Source organism: Podarcis bocagei, assembly GCF_964188305.1.
Source record: "Podarcis bocagei genome assembly, chromosome: 12".
Lineage (NCBI taxonomy): Eukaryota > Metazoa > Chordata > Lepidosauria > Squamata > Lacertidae > Podarcis > Podarcis bocagei.
The window spans coordinates 3,489,709-3,511,032 of record NC_138137.1 but is presented as its reverse complement, the minus strand read 5'-3'; the positions used below and the strand labels follow the sequence as shown (position 1 = coordinate 3,511,032).

Sequence of the window (21,324 nt, the reverse complement as noted above, 5' to 3'; positions counted from 1 at the left end):
GACTGATTCAAAAACTCTTGAGGCAGAAATGCACCAGAATTCTATCAAACAAACCAAGAGGAATGATTTTTTGAAAAAAATCATCATCATCATCCTCTTTCTTACTTTTCCTCCTTCTGCGTGGTATTCCTTTTCTTCTGCACCAAGCAGTTTGGCCAGTCCAAAGTCTGTGATCCTCACATGCTGAGGAGTCTTAACCAGGACATTCCGGGCAGCTAAATCACGGTGTACCAAACGACGTTCCTCCAGGTAATTCATTCCCTGCATCCAATACAGAGTTGTAAAAATCTTTTTTTATCGCCCCACACCAATAGCCATGCTACGTAGAATATTAAAGGACTATCGCTCCATACAATAAATGGCCAGTTCCAACGAGATTTCACCATTGTGGGAAATGGTTGCAAAGGTAGAGAAGTGATTAGATGTTTTTAGGCTTATACTGCCTAAGTATATATTGTCACAAAGATCCTTCCAATACCTAGGAAGGTAAGAGTCCACTGCCAGGTTTAGGTGCCAACTTTGGATCTTGTGTTTTACAGCAGTTGCTAACTCTGGATTCTCATGTTTTGGGACTACATAGCCTCCAACACCTCTATGGTCACTGGCCAAAGATGTGCAGTCCAATAACGCCTGGGCAAAGCTGCTCTATCTTCCCTGGTGACCAGACTCAGTTGTCAAACATTTCAGAAGCTGAACAGGTTTCTGGAACAGATTAGGTTCGACAACTGAGATTTGAGTGTAGATCGGTAAATATACATAGTATTAAATGTTGTATGTATGGGAAAGGAATCATAGGAATGTTTCTCCATGTGCTGAAATCTATGCAGATACATTCAAATCACTGCTTTCAACAAGTCAACCAAGATATCAACTCATCTTAAATGGTCATAACATCACAAATATGTGTCACCATATTAATCCAAAGGATCTCTATATACAGTCTCTTTCAATTCAGAACTTCACAGAGGAAACAGAGGGATTCAGAGCAGCAGCAGGAGCAAATTTTATTTGTCACATGGGTGATGGAAAATGCTGCATCTTTGGGCTAAAAACTGTGAAGGCAGAAATCCTCTATTCTCTACACCATTAACAAATAGCAGAATTTATGTTTTCATGCTAAAGTAATAAACTATATTTGTGATATTCTATAGTAATAACAAATGCTTCCCTTGTTTTGTAGTTGTCATTGTTGGTACATGACTGTTAATAACTGTAACCAGAACCTTTACACATTATGAAACACTGGCATTCTTATATGCTTGTGAAAATGGAGCCTTTGAAAGAACTACAATCAACTCATTTTTGAAAGAGGCCAACAGAGAAAAAGCCCATTAATGCTTGGGGGGAGGGTGAAATCCCCCCAAACAGAAATGTGACGATGACACAGTAATAGGAAAATGTTTTTCTCCCAAGTGTCCACCCCCATCCTTTCTCCATTAACCTTGGACCAACATCATAGTATCTACTAAACATTTTCAGATGAACTCCCACAATGTGCTAAGGCCTCCCAATGTTGCCAAACAACTTACCCTAGCAAACTGGCAGAAGGCCACAAGAAAAGCTGTTTTCATGAAATAAATGTAGCTGTTTAATGAGCTGTTATTCTCAATCAAATCAAATCAACAACCCCAACAAAATCCTATCAAGAGTAACCTCAGTCAAGGACTTAAATAGTTCCAGTTTATTAAATCAGCTATTCCTTCCACAATTGAGTATATGCCTGTATTATGCTATAATATAACTGGAAAGCCATGTATTAGGTAATATTCTATTTGATCCAATCCTAGAAAAATAGGTGATTTACAGCATAATTTGATTATATACTAGTTTCTAGATTTATTGATAGTAACTGCATCTCTCATAGTACTCTGATATTCCACTTCAAAATCCCCTCCCTTTTTTATTAGGAAGGTTATGAACTGCCTCTTGAGACACTTTTGCGCTGAGAAAAATTCTATGCTTCAGATAATTAAAGATAACGTCCTTCAGAAAATGTTATTTCAAAGCCATAGGAAGAAATAAAGGAATGAACTCTGTGGAAGAGCACCTTTGGGATCTGGTTTCCTGCCCGTGTGATGGATTTGCTACGATTTCTAGACAAGCAGATTTGGCTTCAAGACTAACACTACTTACCCAGTGTGTGTTTTAACTTTGAAAAATAATATGCAGCACCAATCCACGTTGTGTAGTTTTAAAATTCAGCTGAGTTTTCAAAAACAGCTTCCCAAAAATCCAGAATTCCTGGTGGATGTAATCATTCCCTTCTGTCTGCTTCAGATAGCTCTTTAAAGTGGATAATATCAGCTAGTTGAACTTAATTCCTTAGTTTACTTACCTTTGCAATCTGCACACACCAGTTGAGAAGGTGCTGGGATCCAATGTTATCCTTGTGCTCTCGAACGTAGTCCAGAAGGCAGCCATACGGCATAAGCTGCGTGATGAGCTGAACGGTGGAGGTGAGGCAGATTCCCAGCAAACGGCAGACATGGGGGTTGTCCACACTCGCCATGACATAGGCTTCCTGATCAGGAAAAGGAAGCTCATGAAATGATATTGTTAAGTAATTAGGCTGTGTTCATCACGCTTTGTACATGACTCTACATTTTAATAAATATAAAGATTGTTATAAAGAATGAGGCGGTAGAACTGCTGCATAAATACGAAGTGCAAGTGGAAAGCCCCACATTTCAGAGTTAAACGCTTCCTGCATACAGAGGGGTGGAGAAGAACCTTTTTGAGCCCGAGGGTCACATTTTTTATTGGGGAACCTTCTGGGTGCCACATGCCAGTGGGGTCAGGGCCAGGAGAAAAAGTGGTCAGAGCAACTCAGTAGGATACATTCCAGTCATCCAAAAGTCAGAGGTTTCTAACTGCTTCCTGCCGCCCTGAGACTGAGGTTCCCCATCGTGGAACATGGTGAACTAGTCCAAGTCATATGCAGAGTAGATCCAATGAAAACAATGGATTTAAGCTTAATCAGTGCTTTTTTCTGGGGGGAAGCAGGAGTACACATACCACTAAACATTTTGTGAATCTAAGTTTGGCCTCATTGAAGGGCAGTATTTCAATATGAGTAGGAAAATGGGAGTTTAGGAAAGTTTTTAATATCTGATGTTTTATTGTATTTTTAATATTTTGTTGGATGCCGCCCAAAGTGGCTGGGAAAACCCAGCCTGATGGGCAGGGTATAAAGAATAAATTATTATTATTATTATTATTATTATTAGTAGTAGTAGTAGTAGTAGCAGTAGTAGTAGTAGTAGTTCCCCTAAACATTTTTTAGGAAAAAAAGCACTGAGCTTAACGAACATTGGATAACCATTCTCTGCAGTGCTGGATTACCAAATAGGCAGAGTAGGCACCAGCCTATGGGCCCTACACCTTTTAGGGGCCCCACAACAGTGAATCAAAACAATACTCAAGCTTTCTTAGTTCAGTGTTATTCCACTACAGTGTGCGCACAAGGGCCACCCTGAGATTTTGACTGCCCGGGGGGGGGGGGGGCTCCACAGGGTTTAATCCAGCACTCATCCTCTGCATGTGGCAGAGATTATTCACTATGTGGAGTCAGTTTTCAGAAGCTTCTCTTGGCAATCGTAGTATCTGCTGCAGCTCCAACTTTTCTTATGTGGTTGTTGTTGATGGTACACACTACACCCTGAGTTCTGGGGACTGGGAATATAAACAAATGTGTGTAAAATGTAGTGTGTGTAACACATACTTATATTAACAAAACTTTGTAAAAAGTTATTTCGAGGAAAGTTTAAAGACTTGTGATACTGCCATTTACTGTAGCTGAATCAGAATGGTGAACCAAATTTGCTTCTTCCTCTGCTTCCTGTTATGTCAGATACATGCTGTATTAATTTTTTTAGTTAAGTCAATATTCCCCAAACTGTGCTAAAGTCCCACTCACCCTTCTGCAAAAGTTGACCTGCAGTCTACTAAACTGGGAATTTAATTGTATGGGATGTGTGTATATGTTGGCCACACAGAATATGGAGCTGTTCCAGAATTTGACAGAGCCTATTAAATTTGATACCGCCAAGTGAAACAGATGCCAGCCCTCAAAGAAAGAATAATGAAGCCATTGTGCAGTCATCTGTTCTTTAAAATGCTTTGAGAAATTACAGCAAAGCTCTTGTTTTTACACTTTATCTTGGAAATCTCTGAGGTACGCCATGACCTGCTGCAAGTATGTGTGGTATTTGATGGTAAATCTCCTGAATTAGCTCTTATCCTAATAAAGTCATTATGAGCAGTGGCTGGAGAATAAACTGGATTTTAATGCTTGCAGAAAAGTTCGGAAGCAGCAGAACTAATGGAAGATCCTGCTGGTTTATGTAACAGTGGAAAAGGAAAAATGCGAGAAAGGGTGTTATCCCCACTGCCCAACTGCTGCATGCTAGAACACAACACAGAAAGGGGACTTCTTAGTTGGATTAGAACATTCCAGAAATGCTCCTACAGTGGCCCATGCAGGTGGGACTTCAGAAGCAACAGCAAAATAAGCACTGTGTGTTTTATCTATGTTTGTATTATTTATTGTATTTATTTGTGGATTACTCCATTTGATTTGTCTCATGATGTTAGCCGCTCTGAGCCCAGCTCCGGCGGGGGGGGGGGGGAATACAAATTATTATTATTATTATTATTATTATTATTATTATTATTATTATTCAAACCGACTTACATTTTTTTAAAAAAGAACCCAACACCAAATATAAAATCTGGAGAGCACTGAGAAGGACACAGCTGCTCACGACGAGGCCTTGATGCACCCCCCAAAACTGCACCCAGGGCGATGGCCCCCCTGATCAGCCATCCCTGTGCCACATCACTGACTACAAGCTGTATATATCTATGTCCAGAATTGTTTTGCTGAGCCTTATCTTCTGCAACAGTAGACTATCTGAACCTTTTTCTGCTTCCATGTAGTGATTGGTACTGGGAGCAACTTTCACTTTGTGAGAAAAAAACGTCCACCTGAGATTCCCAGCATCTTCAACTCCCCCAATTCTTCCCACCCCACAATCCTGTAGTACCTCGGCCTTTCTCATTTTGGCCCCCACCGGGGCCAAATCTCTTCTCGTAGAACAATGGTGGAGCTCTTTGGGCATCTCTAGCCATGAACCTCCTTCTCTGCCTGCAACAGTTCTCTTTAGAATAGGGTTGCCATATGTCCAGAATTTCCTGAACATGGTTGGAATATGGCAAACAGAAGCAGTGTCCGGGTGGAAATTGCTGAAATGTCCGGGGAATCTAGACATAAGGCAAGCCATGTTGGAAGCTCAACAACTTTAGCCCAAAAACTTTTTGAAATATGGCAACCTTACTTTAGAATTACTTCCTAAAAGCAGTTGATGGAAAATGTAAAGTGTCTCCCCTCCAAACCCAATTAAGGATGAACATAAATTTATATTTGTCTTCATGCTATAAAATCGCAGTAACCAATATTTCAATGCTTCAAAAGTGTGTGGGGGGGGGACTCACGTCAAGAATTTCTTTGTTGGCTTTAGGTGATGTGGCCTCTCTCAATTCCTTAATTGCTACAGGAATTTTAACTCTCTCGCCTTCTGGAATCCAAAGCCCCTGCAAAATAAAAAGGTTAAATTTAGCATAGAGCTAAAGAGCAAAAGTTTGCATGTAAAGTATATGGAGACTTTAACAGGGATGTGAACGCAGAAGCCAACAATGAGCTAGGTAACCCTTCAGGGTTAAGTACATACCACAAAATTTCTAGAAATGATCATAGAATCATACAGCAGGAAAAGACCACAACCCTCTCATGCTCTGACTGGGGTTTGAATAATGCACTAGTTCGATTTAGGGCTGGAATTTCATAGACATAGCTAGGATACGGCCCTCGTAAACAGCATCTGGGCAGAATTCACTAATCGCTGAAATGTCTGGGAAAATCTGTCAGAAGTGTAGATTTTGGCAAATATCCTTAAAAAATTGCTCAAAACTTCCTCTTTTTGTAGAGATTTTTGCAAAGGCTTTAATTAACATCTTGCTCAAAAGTGAGAAGTGGCAGCAGCAATGGCCCAGATCTGATGTAAAACGGCCCCATCTTCTGGCTAGGGAACGGGGAATGTAATATGGGCTTTCAGGCTCCTCCCCCTCAATAATAATAATAATAATAATAATAATAATAATAATAATAATAATTTATTTATACCCCTCCCATCTGGCTGGGCTTCCCTAGCCACTCTGGGCAGCTTCCAACAAAATATAAAAATACAGTAATGCATCAAACATTAACAACTTCCCTAAACAGGGCTGCCTTCAGATATCTTCTAAAAGTCTGTTAGTTGTTGTTCTCTTTGACATCTGGTGGAAGGGCATTCCACAGGGCGGGTGCCACTACCGAGAAGGCCTTTTTAGTTAATGTTAACTAGGTGCAGAATTGAATCTGTACCACTGGTGTAACCACAATTACTAGTAACCAAAATTAGCTTTTAAACCAAAGTTTAAAGATTGTTCCTAATCCTATTTTCAGTTTCTGGCTTAAAAAATATATTTATGACAGTGAAAGTTTAATGCTATACTAAGGGAGGGGCAAGTGCAGTGAAGAAGCGTTACTCCTGAGCCAAACAAGCAAATGTTTTACCAACATACAATGAGAGAACACTGATTAATCTGAACCATTCAATCCTTTTCTGACCTTACCTTAAAGACGGTACCAAAAGCTCCAGAGCCAAGAACTTTGATTTTTTTAAATTCGGTTTCCTTTAGAATCCTTAGCAGTGCCTGGTTTGGTGCCTCCCCACTGGGAGTCAGGGGTTCAACAAGCTGTCAAATACCAAAAGAATATGGTTTCAAGTGTCAGGCTTCCTACTTTTTATATTAAAAACAAAAACAAAACCCAGATAGGATTACCTCTTTCTTTTTTTTGAGAACAGCAAAACAGGTGACAAACATACATTTCACCTGATTTTCCTGACTAACATAATGTAGTACAAGGCAAGGAACTCACAAGATTGCGAGCCTTGTTTTTAAAGCTCAAGGTAAGCAAATCCATCATTACAGTCTCAAGGTCAGGTATGAAATCTCAGTGTCATGGAGAAATGGAGGCTCCAATGTGTTTTGCTAGAACATGAGCTAGGTTCTGTCCAGAATTAACATGGACAACAGGGTCACAGTATGGCATAATATCATGGCCATGACTGATTGCACAAGGGCCTTGAGTAGCGTGTGTAGAGTCATATTTACCTAGGAAGAAGAGGCGATTGTTTGAGTCCTGCTAAAAGAGTGTTATCTCCCCCCACCCCCGATGTGCTTCTTTGAGGGAAGACACCTGGATTCCATGCAATGAATAGGAAATAATTGCTTATTTGCACTGATAATTTGCAAAAGACTCCAAGACCCTGGCATACATTGTTTGTGTCAGTTTTGGGCAGTACATTACAAAACAATGTGCTGCACCTACCTCTCTTTCTTGCAGCAATCTGCGCAAAGTACGTTTTCTAACAATGCGACGCCTACGAAGGTAAAGGCCAATGCCCAATGCAATAACGACAAAGCAGAGGATGCCTCCAACAACTCCAGCTGCAATGGAGGGGATCTTAGAACTAGAAGGCAAAAACAGAAGAAATTATCTTTAATCTCATAGGAGGGTGAGGAAGCCAACTCACTATCTACTGAGTATCCCAAGCTGAGAACCTTGATTTTAAATGAAGGGGGACAAAATAAAACCAGATTGTTCTTCTAGTTCTGCTCCAGGGCAGCTCACCTGCTGCCATCATCCTGTATCTATATGCACCAAGTGAAAACGTTTCTCTTCAACCAAGCGTTGGGCAGATTAATATTCTACAGCCTTGTAATGTGGTGGGGGATTCTTTATTTGGGGGGGGGGGGGTTTAATGATTTACTTGTGTTTTAATCTTGTTCTTATGTTGTAAATGTTTGTGATGAAGGGTAGTATTTAAATTTAATAATAAACATTAATGCAGAGCTGTGACAGCCAGCATATATGCTTTGTCAGCCTAAGTCAACATAAAAATCAATTGACTATTACATATTAGCCTTGATTAACAAACAGAAATATGAAGAGGAATAAGAAAAAAAAATGCAAACTTCAGAACAGTCAAAATTATATTAACTTGCTGTGCTTAAACTGTACCTTTCCAGGGACCATAATATATACACATTGGAAATCTATGTTGTATATTCAGAGGGTCATTAGATTTCTAGTGTTTCAATATTATATTTTAGCCATAAGCAAAACACATTTTAACCATGAAATATGGGTGTGTGTATACAGGTTATGTTCAGTATAGACATGTAATTAATTAGCAACAATTAGCAATACTTACCCATTAGGACAACCTTCAAGCCCTGGTCCTTTGCACCTGTAAAAAAACCACACACACAAACACAGAGAGAGATGGAGAAGAGGCAGCAGAATTAATACGTTTACTGCTAGATTCTTCAATGGACATTTCAATTTTTTTGCCCTGCACACATTTTTTAAATATATAAAGACAACAAGCTTGCTAAGGAAATACAGGACCTGGGAAAATGTCAAGATCCTTGAACCAGATGCATTTGTTAAAAGAATAGGGTGCATTGTGCTAAAGGAACAGCTTCTAACTCAGTGTTTTAAGCATACTGGGAAGAGAGCCTGCCAGAACATTATTCAAACGGTGCACAGAACCTCCAATTCCCGCCCCCCTCTCAAGGTACAAATTCAATCTCTTAAAAAGCAGTGCCTTATTCAGACTTCAAAAAGACCACACAAAGACCATCACAAAGAAGCAACTGTTTGCTGGAGTACATGAAAGGAACCAGCAATTTTGCTGTGAGTGGACAAAATGCTCACTTTTAACATTCTTGCTAGTAGAAAAGTATTGGTTTAAAATATCTGGGGACAGAACTAACACAAAGGGATATCTCTCAATTCCAGACCTCAGGCTATTCAGTGCACCCTGTGTAACAGAATAATTTTTTGTTTAAGGGAAAATCTTTAATCTTAATGACTTGACTTATGACGTGCAAGGTGATTTTATAATGGAGGAGCAAAAAACATGGATTTGCCCACAAAAGGCTAATGCAGTTCTGTTTCATGGATAGCAGAGATGTGGGTATACCAGAGTTTCTCAAGATTTAGAAGCTGTTTCTATAAATTAGCTTCTACTTTAATCTATATATCACATGTGGGATTTTGTGACAACAGTCCACAGAAGTTGTGCATATTTTAAAGAACCAGAAATATCTCCTCTTAACATTCTTGAACAGTTTTATAGTGCTCATTCAGAAACTAAGATAAGAAATGCTAAATATTAAACTGAATCTTTGAAACTTTGAAATACATCTCTTTTGCTCTCCTCATTTGCTGTAAAAGTGAGGCCAGCATAAAAATCCTTGAAACTACGCAGTCCATCCACTGTCATCATGAACATGGGTTTTCATCTGCACATACAAACATTTTAATTCACTTGGTACAGACACAGTAAGTTTGGGCCAATTTTCCAAAACAATTCGAACAATGTTTTTCCTGAGCCCACTATTTCCAAGTTAATCTACAGCCAAGTTGCTTAGATTTATGACCTCTCACAGGATACTTAATGTAAAAACTTTGATACAAGAATTTAGCAAGAAAAAACAATTCTCTGGTAAACTACAGTTCCCAGGATTTGTTTGCGTGTGTTTTAAATGTATGGTGGGTGTGCAACCTCAGTTAACAAGACTACACTCCTCACACCCTTGTGGGCAATCTGATCCCACTGTCCTCCTGATAATATAGACCTATTACCCGCCTATTACTGTTGTACCAACTTTGATGTGCCTAGAAGAGCCAGAAGAAGCCAGCGATGGAACTGGAGGGAGTCTTGTGTCCTCACCACGAGGGAGAGGTGGAAGAAGCACCAGCACACACTCCAGCTATGGTGCCAAGGCAAATGGCTAACCAGTTAACCTGTGGACATTTGATACTGGAAGACAACAGCCGCCACCGCATTCTGGAAGAAGAAATTCATGAAAGAGAAGGCTGTCAGTGGCTACCAGCCAGGAGGGCTCTGCTCTGCCTCCACACTTGGAGGCAGCAAGGCTTCCGAATACCAGCTGCTGGAAACCACAGGAGGGGAGAGATGCTCTTGTGTCCATGTTTAGCTTGCAGGTTTCCCACAGGCAGGGACGCAGGTGGCGCTGTGGGTTAAACCACAGAGGCTAGGACTTGCCGATCAGAAGGTCGGCAGTTCGAATCCCCGCGACGGGGTGAGCTCCCGTTGCTTGGTCCTTGCTCCTGCCAACCTAGCAGTTCAAAAGCATGAAGCGCAAGTAGATAAATAGGTATCGCTCCGGCGGGATAGTAAACGGCGTTTCCGTGCGCTGCTCTGGTTGGCCAGAATTGGCTTAGTCATGCTGGCCACATGACCCAGAAGCTGTACACCGGCTCCCTCGGCCAATAAAGCGAGATGAGCGCCGCAACCCCAGAGTCGGTCACGACTGGACCTAATGGTCAGGGGTCCCTTTACCTTTACCTTCCCACAGGCATCTGGCTGGCCAGTGCGGGAACAGGACGCTGGACTAGATGAGCCATTGGCCTGATCCAGGAGGCTCTTCTATGTTCCTATGTAGGTTTTAGAACCAAACAGAAGTATGGCAGGTTTGGTTATTTCTGCAATCTACTAATCACACTTTCATCAGTAAGATGGAATTTGTTATTTCACTCTGGCCTTCCATGACCCAAAAGTTTGAACACCTTCCTATTCCCATTCAACAGGAGTCACTCCTGGGACCAGGAATACAGTAATTCAACTTTAGAATATAAACTCATTAAATCAGACTGTCTCTTGCTTTATCATGTGTGATAGACTCTGAACTTGTAAGGTAAAAGTGGGGCCCCTTTAAAATGTTATCTGCCATCTGAGAGAGTCATTTTTCTGTGAAAACCTCTCAGAGAGCAGTAATAACCATTACATGACCCACCCATGTGGGACCAAATCCATAGAACTTTCCCATGGAATCAGCACCCATTCCTAGCAGGCTACCCATTTTGCAGTCCTTGTGATCAGGCCCAACCAGTAGCTGGGTCACACAAGAGCTGCTTGCTGCTTGCAGAACATTCACTCCTGCACAGATAACACCTAAAAGTGACATTGTGTATTATTTTCACTGAAGAAAAGTGTTGATTTTGGTAATGCTGTACTGCTGGGAATATGTGCACAGATGCAGTGATGGAGTCTTACTGGCCTAGGTGCAGGGAGGGCGCACATGCAGGGCACACCATGGGGGCGAGGCATGGCCGGGGTAAACCACAAGAGCAACCCCTACCCATGTCTGCAAAGCAGGACACGCTCATGGCAAGCCCAGCACCACTTTGAAAGACTTGCAAAAACAAAGTGGGGCTCACAGGGTGCTGTGAGAAGGCCTGCACCCTGGCCCCGCAAGCCCAGTACTGCTTTTGTGAGCAGCGCTGAGTTCACTGGGAGGGCACTATGGGCTGCTGCATCCTTCTCATGGCACTCTACAATTGGGGGGCAGCTGAGATGGATGCAACAGGCCTGCGCCCTGGCCCCTGTGAACCCAGCGCTATGACGCTGCTTGCAGGAGCCAGGGTGCAGGCTTGTTCCCTCCTTCTCAGCTGCCCCAATGGGAGGAGGCTGCTGTGAGAAGCAGGCCACAGCCCACGGCGCCCTCTCTGCAAGCAGCGGAAGAGCAGCTCTGGGTTGCAGGGGAAGGTGCACGCCGGCTGCGTCTTTCTCAGCTGCCCTCCAGTTCTTTAGGTGGAAGTCACAAGACTTAACCTGACAGAAGTTTTCTGCATATATATTCTCTAAAACAAAATAGAATATCCCTTACATGAGGCTGTGGCTTCAGTGCACTCAGGACTTTTTTGTGGCAGTACTCACAGGTACCGAGTACCAGACCTCCTTTTTTGTTGCCCATGGCAGCCATTTTGTGCTGGCACCCACAGCACTTCTATCATTACATGGGTATTGGCACCGCATTTATTTTTCAACCAAAAAAGCACTGAGTGCACGTATCCCTTTTAAAGATCTGTTTACGCCATGGGTAGGCAAACTAAGGCCTGGGGGCCGGATCCGGCCCAATCGCCTTCTAAATCCGGCCCATGGACAGTCCGGGAATCAGCGTGTTTTTACATGAGTAGAATGTGTCCTTTTATTTAAAATGCATCTCTGGGTTATTTGTGGGGCATAGGAATTTGTTCACAACCCCCAATGTAGTCCGGCCCCCCACAAGGTCTGAGGGACAGTGGACTGGCCCCCTGCTGAAAAAGTTTGCTGACCCATCGTTTAGACAATCCTGTTGTACCATAAGGAAGTCCCTAAACACAATATATTAATTATCCACCAGGTGTCAGTACGGTTCTAATCCAGGAGGTTCTTAAAACTGGGCCTTCTTTGGGGCTGCCCACATAAAACTAAGTGTGAACCATTATAATGTCTCAGTCTTTTAGAAGTGTTAACAAGCTGTAAGTTGTTGTTTAGTCATTTAGTCGAGTCCGCCTCTTCGTGACCCCCTGGACCAGAGCACGCCAGGCACTCCTGTCTTCCACTGCCTCCTGCAGTTTGGTCAAACTCATGCTGGTAGCTTCGAGAACACTGTCCCACCATCTCGTCCTCTGTCGTCTCCTTCTCCTTGTGCCCTCCATCTTTCCCAACATCAGGGTCTTTTCCAGGGAGTCTTCTCTTCTCATGAGGTGGCCAAAGTATTGGAGTCTCAGCTTCAGGATCTGTCATTCCAAGGAGCACTCAGGGTGGGACCCAAATCAAACAAGGCTATGGCATTGGGAAAGGTGTTTTTTTTTTTTTTAACCTTTCCCTTCATATCTTGATTATAATCTCATCCCCCAAGCTGAAACTTGGCTCATGGGGGGAAATATGCAAGTTGAACCTTAATGACATCAGTTAAAATAATTGGATTTCAACATGACAACATTACATATTTTTCTGTATACCAGACACAACAGCTTCAGCAGTTCCACTTTCAACTACTAATCTTTTTTAAGATTTGATATGCCCCCATGTATTAAATCAATTTTTTAAAACCTAAAACACCAAAATCACTTCCAAATCTTTAGAATGTAGCAGTTCTGTTTAGTTTTGATTGCATCTTGCTTTCATGCTTGTAAGTTAATTTTCTAGTATTTTTGTTTACACAGTTAAGATTCACAAATTAAAATGCTTATCACTTCAATTTGCTTTGAAATAAAGTGTTTCTACTCACCCGCGAACACAGTTTGGATGACATAGTTGACACACTGAATTTTCATCTGCATATTTCCAGACAATGGTATCATTTTCACCCAAAATACCAGCAGGGCATGACTTAACGCAATGAGGACCATCTTTTACATGGGCACACTTCAGACAATTGCCTGGACCCTGCGTAAGAAGTAAGAAATTGGGATATAAAATACTTTTGTTCATGAGCTGAGAAGTGCACTAATGGAATGGCATAAAGGTTAGTAAATGTCAGGCGTCAGAGGATCCAACCCCCCACGGTAGGTTGCCAGGAATGGATACGACAAGGAAAGTTCTTGCCAATGTTGTTTATTCAATATTTACAGAGAGAGGCTTAGAAACACAGCCTCTTGGAGGAATGGTGTTGCTCCAAATAAATCTCCACCCACCTTCTCTGCTCCTTCCTCCTTCGTCAACAGCACCACCCACCTGACGGTTACCACTTAGGGCCATGTGAATGTGAAGGGGATCTCAAGAATGAGTCAGTTGGTCTTGTTGTTAAGATGCATGCACCAGCCCTAGCCAGCCAAAGCACATATGACGTCAGCCAGAAAGCGGGGGAGGGGGGCATACAAACGTAGGGGTGCACTTTCATAGGGCTTCCTTCATGGGGACAGGAACCCTGAGTGATCAGGATTCCCATTCCTGTGGAAAGAGCCATGCACGAGTATGCTTCCTTTAGACCAATGCTGACTGTGCATTGAGTGGGGACACCAATGGCACACATCAGTGCTGGAGATAGGGCAACCCCTTAAGAGGCAAGTTGAGTGTCCTTCAGGAATGTTAGCTGTGGGGAGTAATGTTGCATGTACCTTTTTGGATATGCAGGAGCAGAGTTGGGATATTTTATGTAAAATGTAACACTGATGTAACACTATGGTGCCAAAAACTGAATTCTCACTAAAGATTAAAATTGTGGTTCCCCCCTATTTTGCAGTGATTAATTGCCCATCATTATCACAGCTATTGTCCTCCCCCCAATACAAAACTTCCATACTTCCCTTCACCCAAACTAGCAATTGCTTATGGATGTAGGAGATCCAACATGAAAATGATTCTGCCTTTATTTCAGTGGAGGGAACTGCTCTGCACATGGACAGGGGAGCCCGTATGTGCAAATGACTTATGCATCACTTAGGCAAACATACCCTGGGCTTGGCTAGGAATAGCTTTCTCCTACCTACATGAGCTCTCAGTCCCTCCACCCACCAAGCAGATTTACCTGCACCCTCTGTTGCATTGCACAGATCTGAGTCCACCATGGTTTAGGAATTGGGGCAACTGAACATTAAAGTATTGTTGAGAATAAGATTGCAAGATAATATGCACTTACAGGTCCTGTGCAAGTTGCGTTGAATTCAGTTGAATTTTGCACCAGGCATTCTGGATGGCATTGAAGACACTCAAGCTCTCTTACAAACTCCCGAGGATTCCTGAAATGGATAGAAAAGTGAATATAACTTTAACAGCAAGATATTACTCCAAGTTTCCGAGTGCTGAAACATTAATGTAGTATTTTGTCGGGGTTGATGCACATAAATAAAGGAGGGCAGAAGGACTATATTATAGCACTGGAAGAAGCAACACTATAACAAGCCTGTTCTGTCACTTCCAAAATCTTGCTAAGACACTCCATCACTCCAACATTAACAACCCAGACCCAAACAGACAATCCCATTAGCTTCAAAGACCAGGGAGGTGACAGTGCTAAGGTAGTGGATTATTCAAGCTTAATACCTGGGAGGAAATTCCAATCATGTAACCCGTCAGACTGAGGAGTGGCTGTGAAATACCTATGATGCCCAAAAGCATCATAGTAGCAGTGAGCACTACAGACACCCCCCACCCCCGCTGACAAAGCCTCCTTCCAGTGATGTGCCAGCTACACATTTCTCCAGCACTCTGCAGTTTCTTTCTGGCAATCCTGGAGTTCTGTGGTGTAGCCAACTCCTCCAGCTATGTGTGATAGCAAGATACCAAGGTGTATTCCTCCCCCCCATGTTAGGGGGAATTTAAGTTTAGTGGTCAATTTGCATAACAAATGGGCATTGTGTACAGGCCTCATGGAGAATGTGCAAATTTCCTGGTTAATATGCATGATATCCCAATTGTGGACATTCTCTAACCATTATGTGTTGGGAATTCCATTCCTCCCTTGCTGCAGATGTGTGGGATTGTTACATGTCACATGTCTGTTTACATTCCAGCAGAGATTGTTGGAGTTTTGTGAGCGGAACATCCACTCTGTATTGCTTTTGTGTTCTCTCTCTCCGAGAAGAACGACAAGGAGAGAAGCTATGTTTTCTTTGTCCTGATTTATGTACAATAAACGTAGTCTAGTATCCACACCTCAAGCCAGATCTGTTGTGTGTTTACTCTGCAGAGTAATGTGTGCTCTGGCGGACGCACGTTAGAGGAGCATGACTGAGGGGTCTCCGCAGCGGCAAGGCTGAGAAGGGAGGTGCTCTGGCTGGGGCCTGTCCAGCTGGCTTTCCATCCCATGGTTCCAACATCATGCACAACAGGCCTTGGGGAATGTGAATATCTCAACGGCATTTACTACATTGTTTGGGAACATTCTCCAGTTAGTATATGCATAGGATCCAAGAAACATGGCTTTTTCCTACATCTGTTTAGAAGTGTGCCATATGCATGTGGCTAATCTCACATGGTCCACAACACACAGGGGTGAGCAGTGAGGTGATGAAGTTTGCAGATGATACTAAATTGTTCAGGGTTCTTAACATAAAAAGAGATTGTGAAGAGCTCCAAAAGGACCTCTTCTAAATGAGCTAATGTTTGGTAAAATGGCAAATGCATTTCAATGTAAACAAGTGCAAAGAGCTACATGTTGGTGCAAAAACCCCTTAAATTTATATATATGCTCAGATCATCTGAAATGCTGGTGACTGACCAGGAATAGGACCTTGGGGTCATAGTAGACAGCTCAATCAAGATGTCAACCCAGTGTATGGTAGCAGTGAAAAAGGCAGATTCTATGCTAGAGATCATTAGAAGAACAGAAAATAAAACTGCCAATATCTAGGGTGCAACTGCATTTGGAATGCTGGATACATTCCTGGATACATTTAGGTTGTCACACCTGAAAAAAAAGGACATTGTGGAGTTGGAAAAGGTTCAGAAAAGGGTAAACAAAAGGACCAAGGGGTTGCAGCATTTGGGACTTTTTAGTTAGAGAAAAGGCAAGTAAGAAGTGACATGATAGAAGTTTATAAACTTATGCATGGCTTGGAGAACATAGACAAAGAAACCTAGCACTAGAGCAGGGGTAGTCAACCTTTTTATACCTACCGTCCACTAATGCATCTTTCTTGATGGTGGAAGTTCCTTACCGCCCACCAGTGCTCAATGGAAGGAGGATTCAGCTTGTGCCATAGAACCCCCTACCGCCCACCTAGAATCCTGAAACGCCCACTAGTGGGCGGCAGGGACCAGGCTGACAGCCCCTGGGCTAGAGCATAGCACTTCTTCATGTAGTACATAGTTAAATGATGAAACTTGCTCCTGCAAGAGGTTGTGATATCCTCCACCAATGGAGGATATGGCGCCATGTCTCTGCTCTGTAGTCCAGCCTCCTTCTCAACACTCCCAAGTACTCCACACTCAGCTGAGCAGCATAAGCAGATCTCCAGGGGGAGAAATGGCCCTGCGTGCTGCTATTAAGCTTAGGGAAAAGATGAGCAGCAGCATGGAGTCATTCATCCCCATTTATGTTACTTCTCTTGGGCTGGAGAAACAGGCCCCTGGCAGGTCGCAAGAGAGGGCTGCTTGGTTGAGTTTGGCTTGGTGAGGCACAGGAAGATGCCTTCTGCTGCGGCAGACCATTTGTCCATGCTGCCCAGTACTGTCGAATGCAGCTGGCAGCAGCTCTCCAGAGGCAGAGGCCATTCCCACCACCTGCTATACCTTTAACTGGATGGTGCCATGGGCTGAACTGGGACCCTTTTGCTCTACTATATGTTCTAGTTCGACTTCAGCCCCACAGGCGCTCTCAGCATTGTCTCCCAACCAACCAAGCTCCACCACAGAGCTATGCTTCTGTCGCTCAGGTCCTGCAGGCCAACTGTGTATGCAATGAGGTGCAGACATGAGCTTCAGTCATGCTCTACACCTACAACATGTAAAGCTTTTCAGTCTTTCACACATGTCCTTCATCTAGTAAATGCCTGTGCAGGTATAACTTGTTGTATCTGAGTGGACTCTAGTCACACAGTTATTTATAAGCATCATTTTCAGTTAACATTTGAAGATGCTACACATGGGGGCACATGAGTGTAACGTGAACCTCATACCTTGCCACAATTACATCCTGTGGGCTGGAGATGCAGGCAAACCCAGAGGAATCACAATGCAATTTTTAAACAAGGGACTGAATTACATTGGTTAATCAGCTGATACTTAAATTCAAAGCTTCTCTGAAATTTCCAGTGAATCATTAAAATACAAAAATTGAGAACAGATGGTTCAACTATTACATGCTAGGTAACTCTATCACTAATTAAACTGTGTCTGATCATAATTTGATGTGAAAAGACCAAATTTGCCATGTGGGTCAAAGCATTACCTGGAGGAATTTTACTTATAAAAAGGTAACATCTGCTGAAAGATGAAGTATTTCAAAAAGTTTACATTATGTATATGCTGGGTTTTTGTTTCATTTTGTTTTAAACTAGCCAAAGAATTTCGGAAAGACATAGTAGAAGGAATAGCAAGAAAAATATTTTCTATGGGAAGCATGTGGAGGAGTCAATATTGCATAGTTGACATCAGAGAAAAACAACATGTTCTTCTTGCCTCAGGATCACAATCATTAGCTGGGATTGAATTTCTATGCATCCATGGGACCTTTGCACCTGACAAACTAGATATAACTGATTTTCCTGTTTTTCTCCTCAGCCAGTGCCAGCAAAATAATTGGCACTAGTATATTCGATCCATAGTCCTTATAACTTCTGTTATTCTTAGTTACCTGTGTTGATTGCTAAGTTATATGCAACTCCTGCAGAATAACTCCCCGTCTCCATCCTTCTCTGTGGTTCAGCAAAATGCAGAGTCCAGGCACACATGAAAGCTAACATATAGAGGATTAAGATTTGAGTATCTTATTTAAATAGAATGGAGGAAACGCTTAGCTTACCCTTGCACAATGTTACACTCTTTTACACACTCCCGTTGGCGAATAAAATAACGGCAAGAAAAGCACTGCAAGGGCCCCGGGCCCCAGCAGCCTTCATCTGAGCAGAGGGGATGACAAATTTCTGTTGCAGCAGCTAACAGACAAAATAAATTAAAAATTAAACATTAAATAAATCTCAAAAGATGGTGTCAAAGTCACAGGAGAGGATAAGCATCAAGGACATGATTCAGTTTCCACTGATACTCAGTTAAATGAATTGCTAGAATTCAGGTTAGGATCTATTTGTATTGCCTCCATCCTAGATTGTGGTACCCAGAAGCCTTCTCAGGCCCCTGATCTCCACAACACCCTCCCCTTTTACATGTACAGTCATGGGAAAAAGAAAGTACACCCTCTTTGAATTCCATGGTTTGTTATGTTGTTATCAAGACAGAACAACAACAATCTGCTCTTTAGCAGGTCTTAAAATTAGGTAAATACCACTTCAACATATTACAACACCTGACATATTACACTACGTCATTATTTATTTACAACTTTTTAGCACCCCTCATTTTGGAATTTGAAAGTTGAAAAAATTAACATGCCCTGCTGCTTTGGCCAGGGTGTGGGAAGAGGGACCTCCTCAACTGTTTCTCAGAGCAGAGCAACAAGGAAATGGGCTTCTAGGCGACCACTGCAAATGGGAACAGAGTTTGGCTCCTAAGGAGTGCGGGAAGGGACCTTCTCAACCCTGGAACCCTCAGCCAGTGCCTGACCTGCTGACTGCTGGCACTCTCCCTCCGCCCCTGGTTGTAACCCTCCTAAACTTTGAAAGTAGGAGCATCAAATAGGGCCTCTGAAGGATACAGGAAGGTTCACACAGGCAGTCCTTATGCGCAACTGTGCCTGATATGCAGCTTAGGGATTGAGGCCTCCAATAATGCATGCTTATGGGGATATAGACAAATGCAAAACCAACAACGTTTTAAAAAGGTGATTAACTGCAACCATGGGCAGAAGTCTCTCTGAAATTTACAGGTAATTTGAACTGGGTAAGTGGCCCCTAGTAACTCACCACATTCATTTTCATCTCTGTTTCTAATTATTTTTGTGCTCTGATCTTTTGTTACAAAAAGTTTATTCCAGTCCACTGTGTTACCGAAGCAGAGGTGGTTGTTTCTTAAAATGGCAACATCTCCATCGCTTACTTCCTTCAGACTGCGCAATCCCAGAGATGTTATGTTCAGGCCAGTGATAGCAAGAGCATATTGGCCCCTAAAACAGAAAAAAAGAGTATGGTTTCAAAAAAAAGGAGGGGAGAAATGAAAAATGCAGCTTTTCTAAACTCATTCTTCTTTTGATTTTCTGGTACTAGAAAGAAGCTTTGAAATAAATCATATGAAATAAACAAGTATGTTTTAATTTAAGTTCTCTAGCATAAAAAATAATCTGAATAAGGAGGCTTTTCCAGCCTGAGATCCACATTCTCTTCTGGGGAGACTTGGGTCGGGTGGGCAAGGCCAGAGGGAAAAGTGGACAGAACTATTAAGAGAAGTTTTAGCTTTCTACAGGAGGCTGGTTTCTACACACAAAGACGTCACTCCCTCCTCCATCCAGGGAAGTGAAAGGCATCATCAGAGTTCAAAGAAATATTCCAGTCAGGCAAGAACACTCAAGGAGCGTGCAAAGCAGGGCCAGCGAGGGGGATGGCCTGGACAGAGGGGGTGTGGCCTGGGAGACGGAGAAGTTTGGGAGGGCACATTAGGGAAACTTCTGAACTACATGGCTAATTTGAGGTAACAGAGAAAATCTGAGACAGTTTGGTAACATTATTGACATGCAATCCATGCTTTTCAGATTTGGACACCATTCTTAGCTGCAACTTGCAGTGCAGTATCAGCTTCTAACACACATGCACACTAGGGCTGGGCACTGTCAGCTTTTCAACACTGCGATGTATCGCTTGTTCCTCCCTCCACATGTCAGGTACTGGTGGCAGAGGGAGTCAGCGGCAGGCAAGCCCCACCCAGGATATACCGCCAGGTGAAGGTGCCATCATGCTCTGGCCCTCAAAGCGGTCCTGGGCAAGGTATCGTACATCGCCCAGGCCTAATGCACACCCAATGTGTGCTCCTCTAGTTCTTCATCCAGTGCAGACATAACGAGTAACCACAGATATTACTAATTGTTTTGTTGCCTTAATTCTGGGCAAGATCCTAAATGAAGCATGAAACTATGGCTTAGCTTGCCACAAACTATAGCTTAGCTTCCTCAGAAGCTGTGAGCAGGAACCATGTATCTGATCAATGTACAGCAGTCCACAATCAGTTAAATTAAGTTTATCTATTGCTACTAGAAACAGCCTGGGGTTGTTAAATACTTGACAGTCCACAATGTGTGGATGGTAGGTTGTGGTCAGCTTGCAGGTTATGCAGGTCACAACTACAGGGGAACACTAATAAGACCTTCTTGTCACAGGCGCCGGGTTGCTCCAAGATTGAAGGTGGCCAGCATGCATGTGACACCACACGTGTGACAGGACACACATCTCCAAATGCTGTGCAGGTTGGTGCAGCCTTCTGTTAGGCCATGCTGGTCCCTGCAGCATTGGGAGATGCTACACAGGTGGTGCGACCTCACACCAGACACGCTGATCCCTGTGGCGTTTCCTGACACCATGCAAGCCAGTGCAGCCTTCCACTAGCTGGAGAAAGCCCCAACAGGACCCAGTAGACTGCGGAATATTGAGGGATCCCCTCCTTGATTATTTTGGGAGAGGGGCTCAGCCCACCACCACCCCAGATGGTGCCCCTGCTTCTTATCATCTTGCAAGCAGAGTACTGGAGAAGCATGGAAAATAGACTTTAAAATGGCTTGTTAAACATAAATAACCATAAACCCGCGTCAAACGATAGTTTCACAGCCTGGTTTACTGCAAATCTTCAATTCTGGTTTAGCTATTCTGACATAATG

At 42.8% G+C, this 21,324-nt stretch overlaps 1 protein-coding gene and 1 long non-coding RNA gene across 3 annotated transcripts in view; one reads left to right on the top strand and one right to left on the bottom strand.

Moving 5' to 3' along the window:
- LOC308570432 overlaps window positions 1-13,181 on the top strand; it is a 175,216-nt gene extending 162,035 nt beyond the window's left edge. The window contains exon 3 of the long non-coding RNA XR_014001175.1: window positions 12,221-13,181. This is a non-coding gene — a long non-coding RNA (uncharacterized lncRNA). The remainder of the gene's footprint in view (window positions 1-12,220) is intronic.
- The window catches only part of EGFR (epidermal growth factor receptor), a 145,525-nt gene that overhangs the window by 12,023 nt on the left and 112,178 nt on the right, over window positions 1-21,324 (bottom strand). For both annotated transcript variants that reach the window (XM_081165094.1, XM_081165095.1), the window contains exons 12-21: window positions 19,427-19,626; window positions 18,370-18,502; window positions 14,545-14,644; window positions 13,195-13,352; window positions 8,319-8,354; window positions 7,433-7,574; window positions 6,673-6,795; window positions 5,494-5,592; window positions 2,336-2,521; window positions 106-261 (exon numbers count right to left, since the gene is read on the bottom strand). In XM_081165094.1, the coding sequence (XP_081021220.1) occupies window positions 106-261; window positions 2,336-2,521; window positions 5,494-5,592; window positions 6,673-6,795; window positions 7,433-7,574; window positions 8,319-8,354; window positions 13,195-13,352; window positions 14,545-14,644; window positions 18,370-18,502; window positions 19,427-19,626 (1,333 nt within the window). The remainder of the gene's footprint in view (window positions 1-105; window positions 262-2,335; window positions 2,522-5,493; window positions 5,593-6,672; window positions 6,796-7,432; window positions 7,575-8,318; window positions 8,355-13,194; window positions 13,353-14,544; window positions 14,645-18,369; window positions 18,503-19,426; window positions 19,627-21,324) is intronic.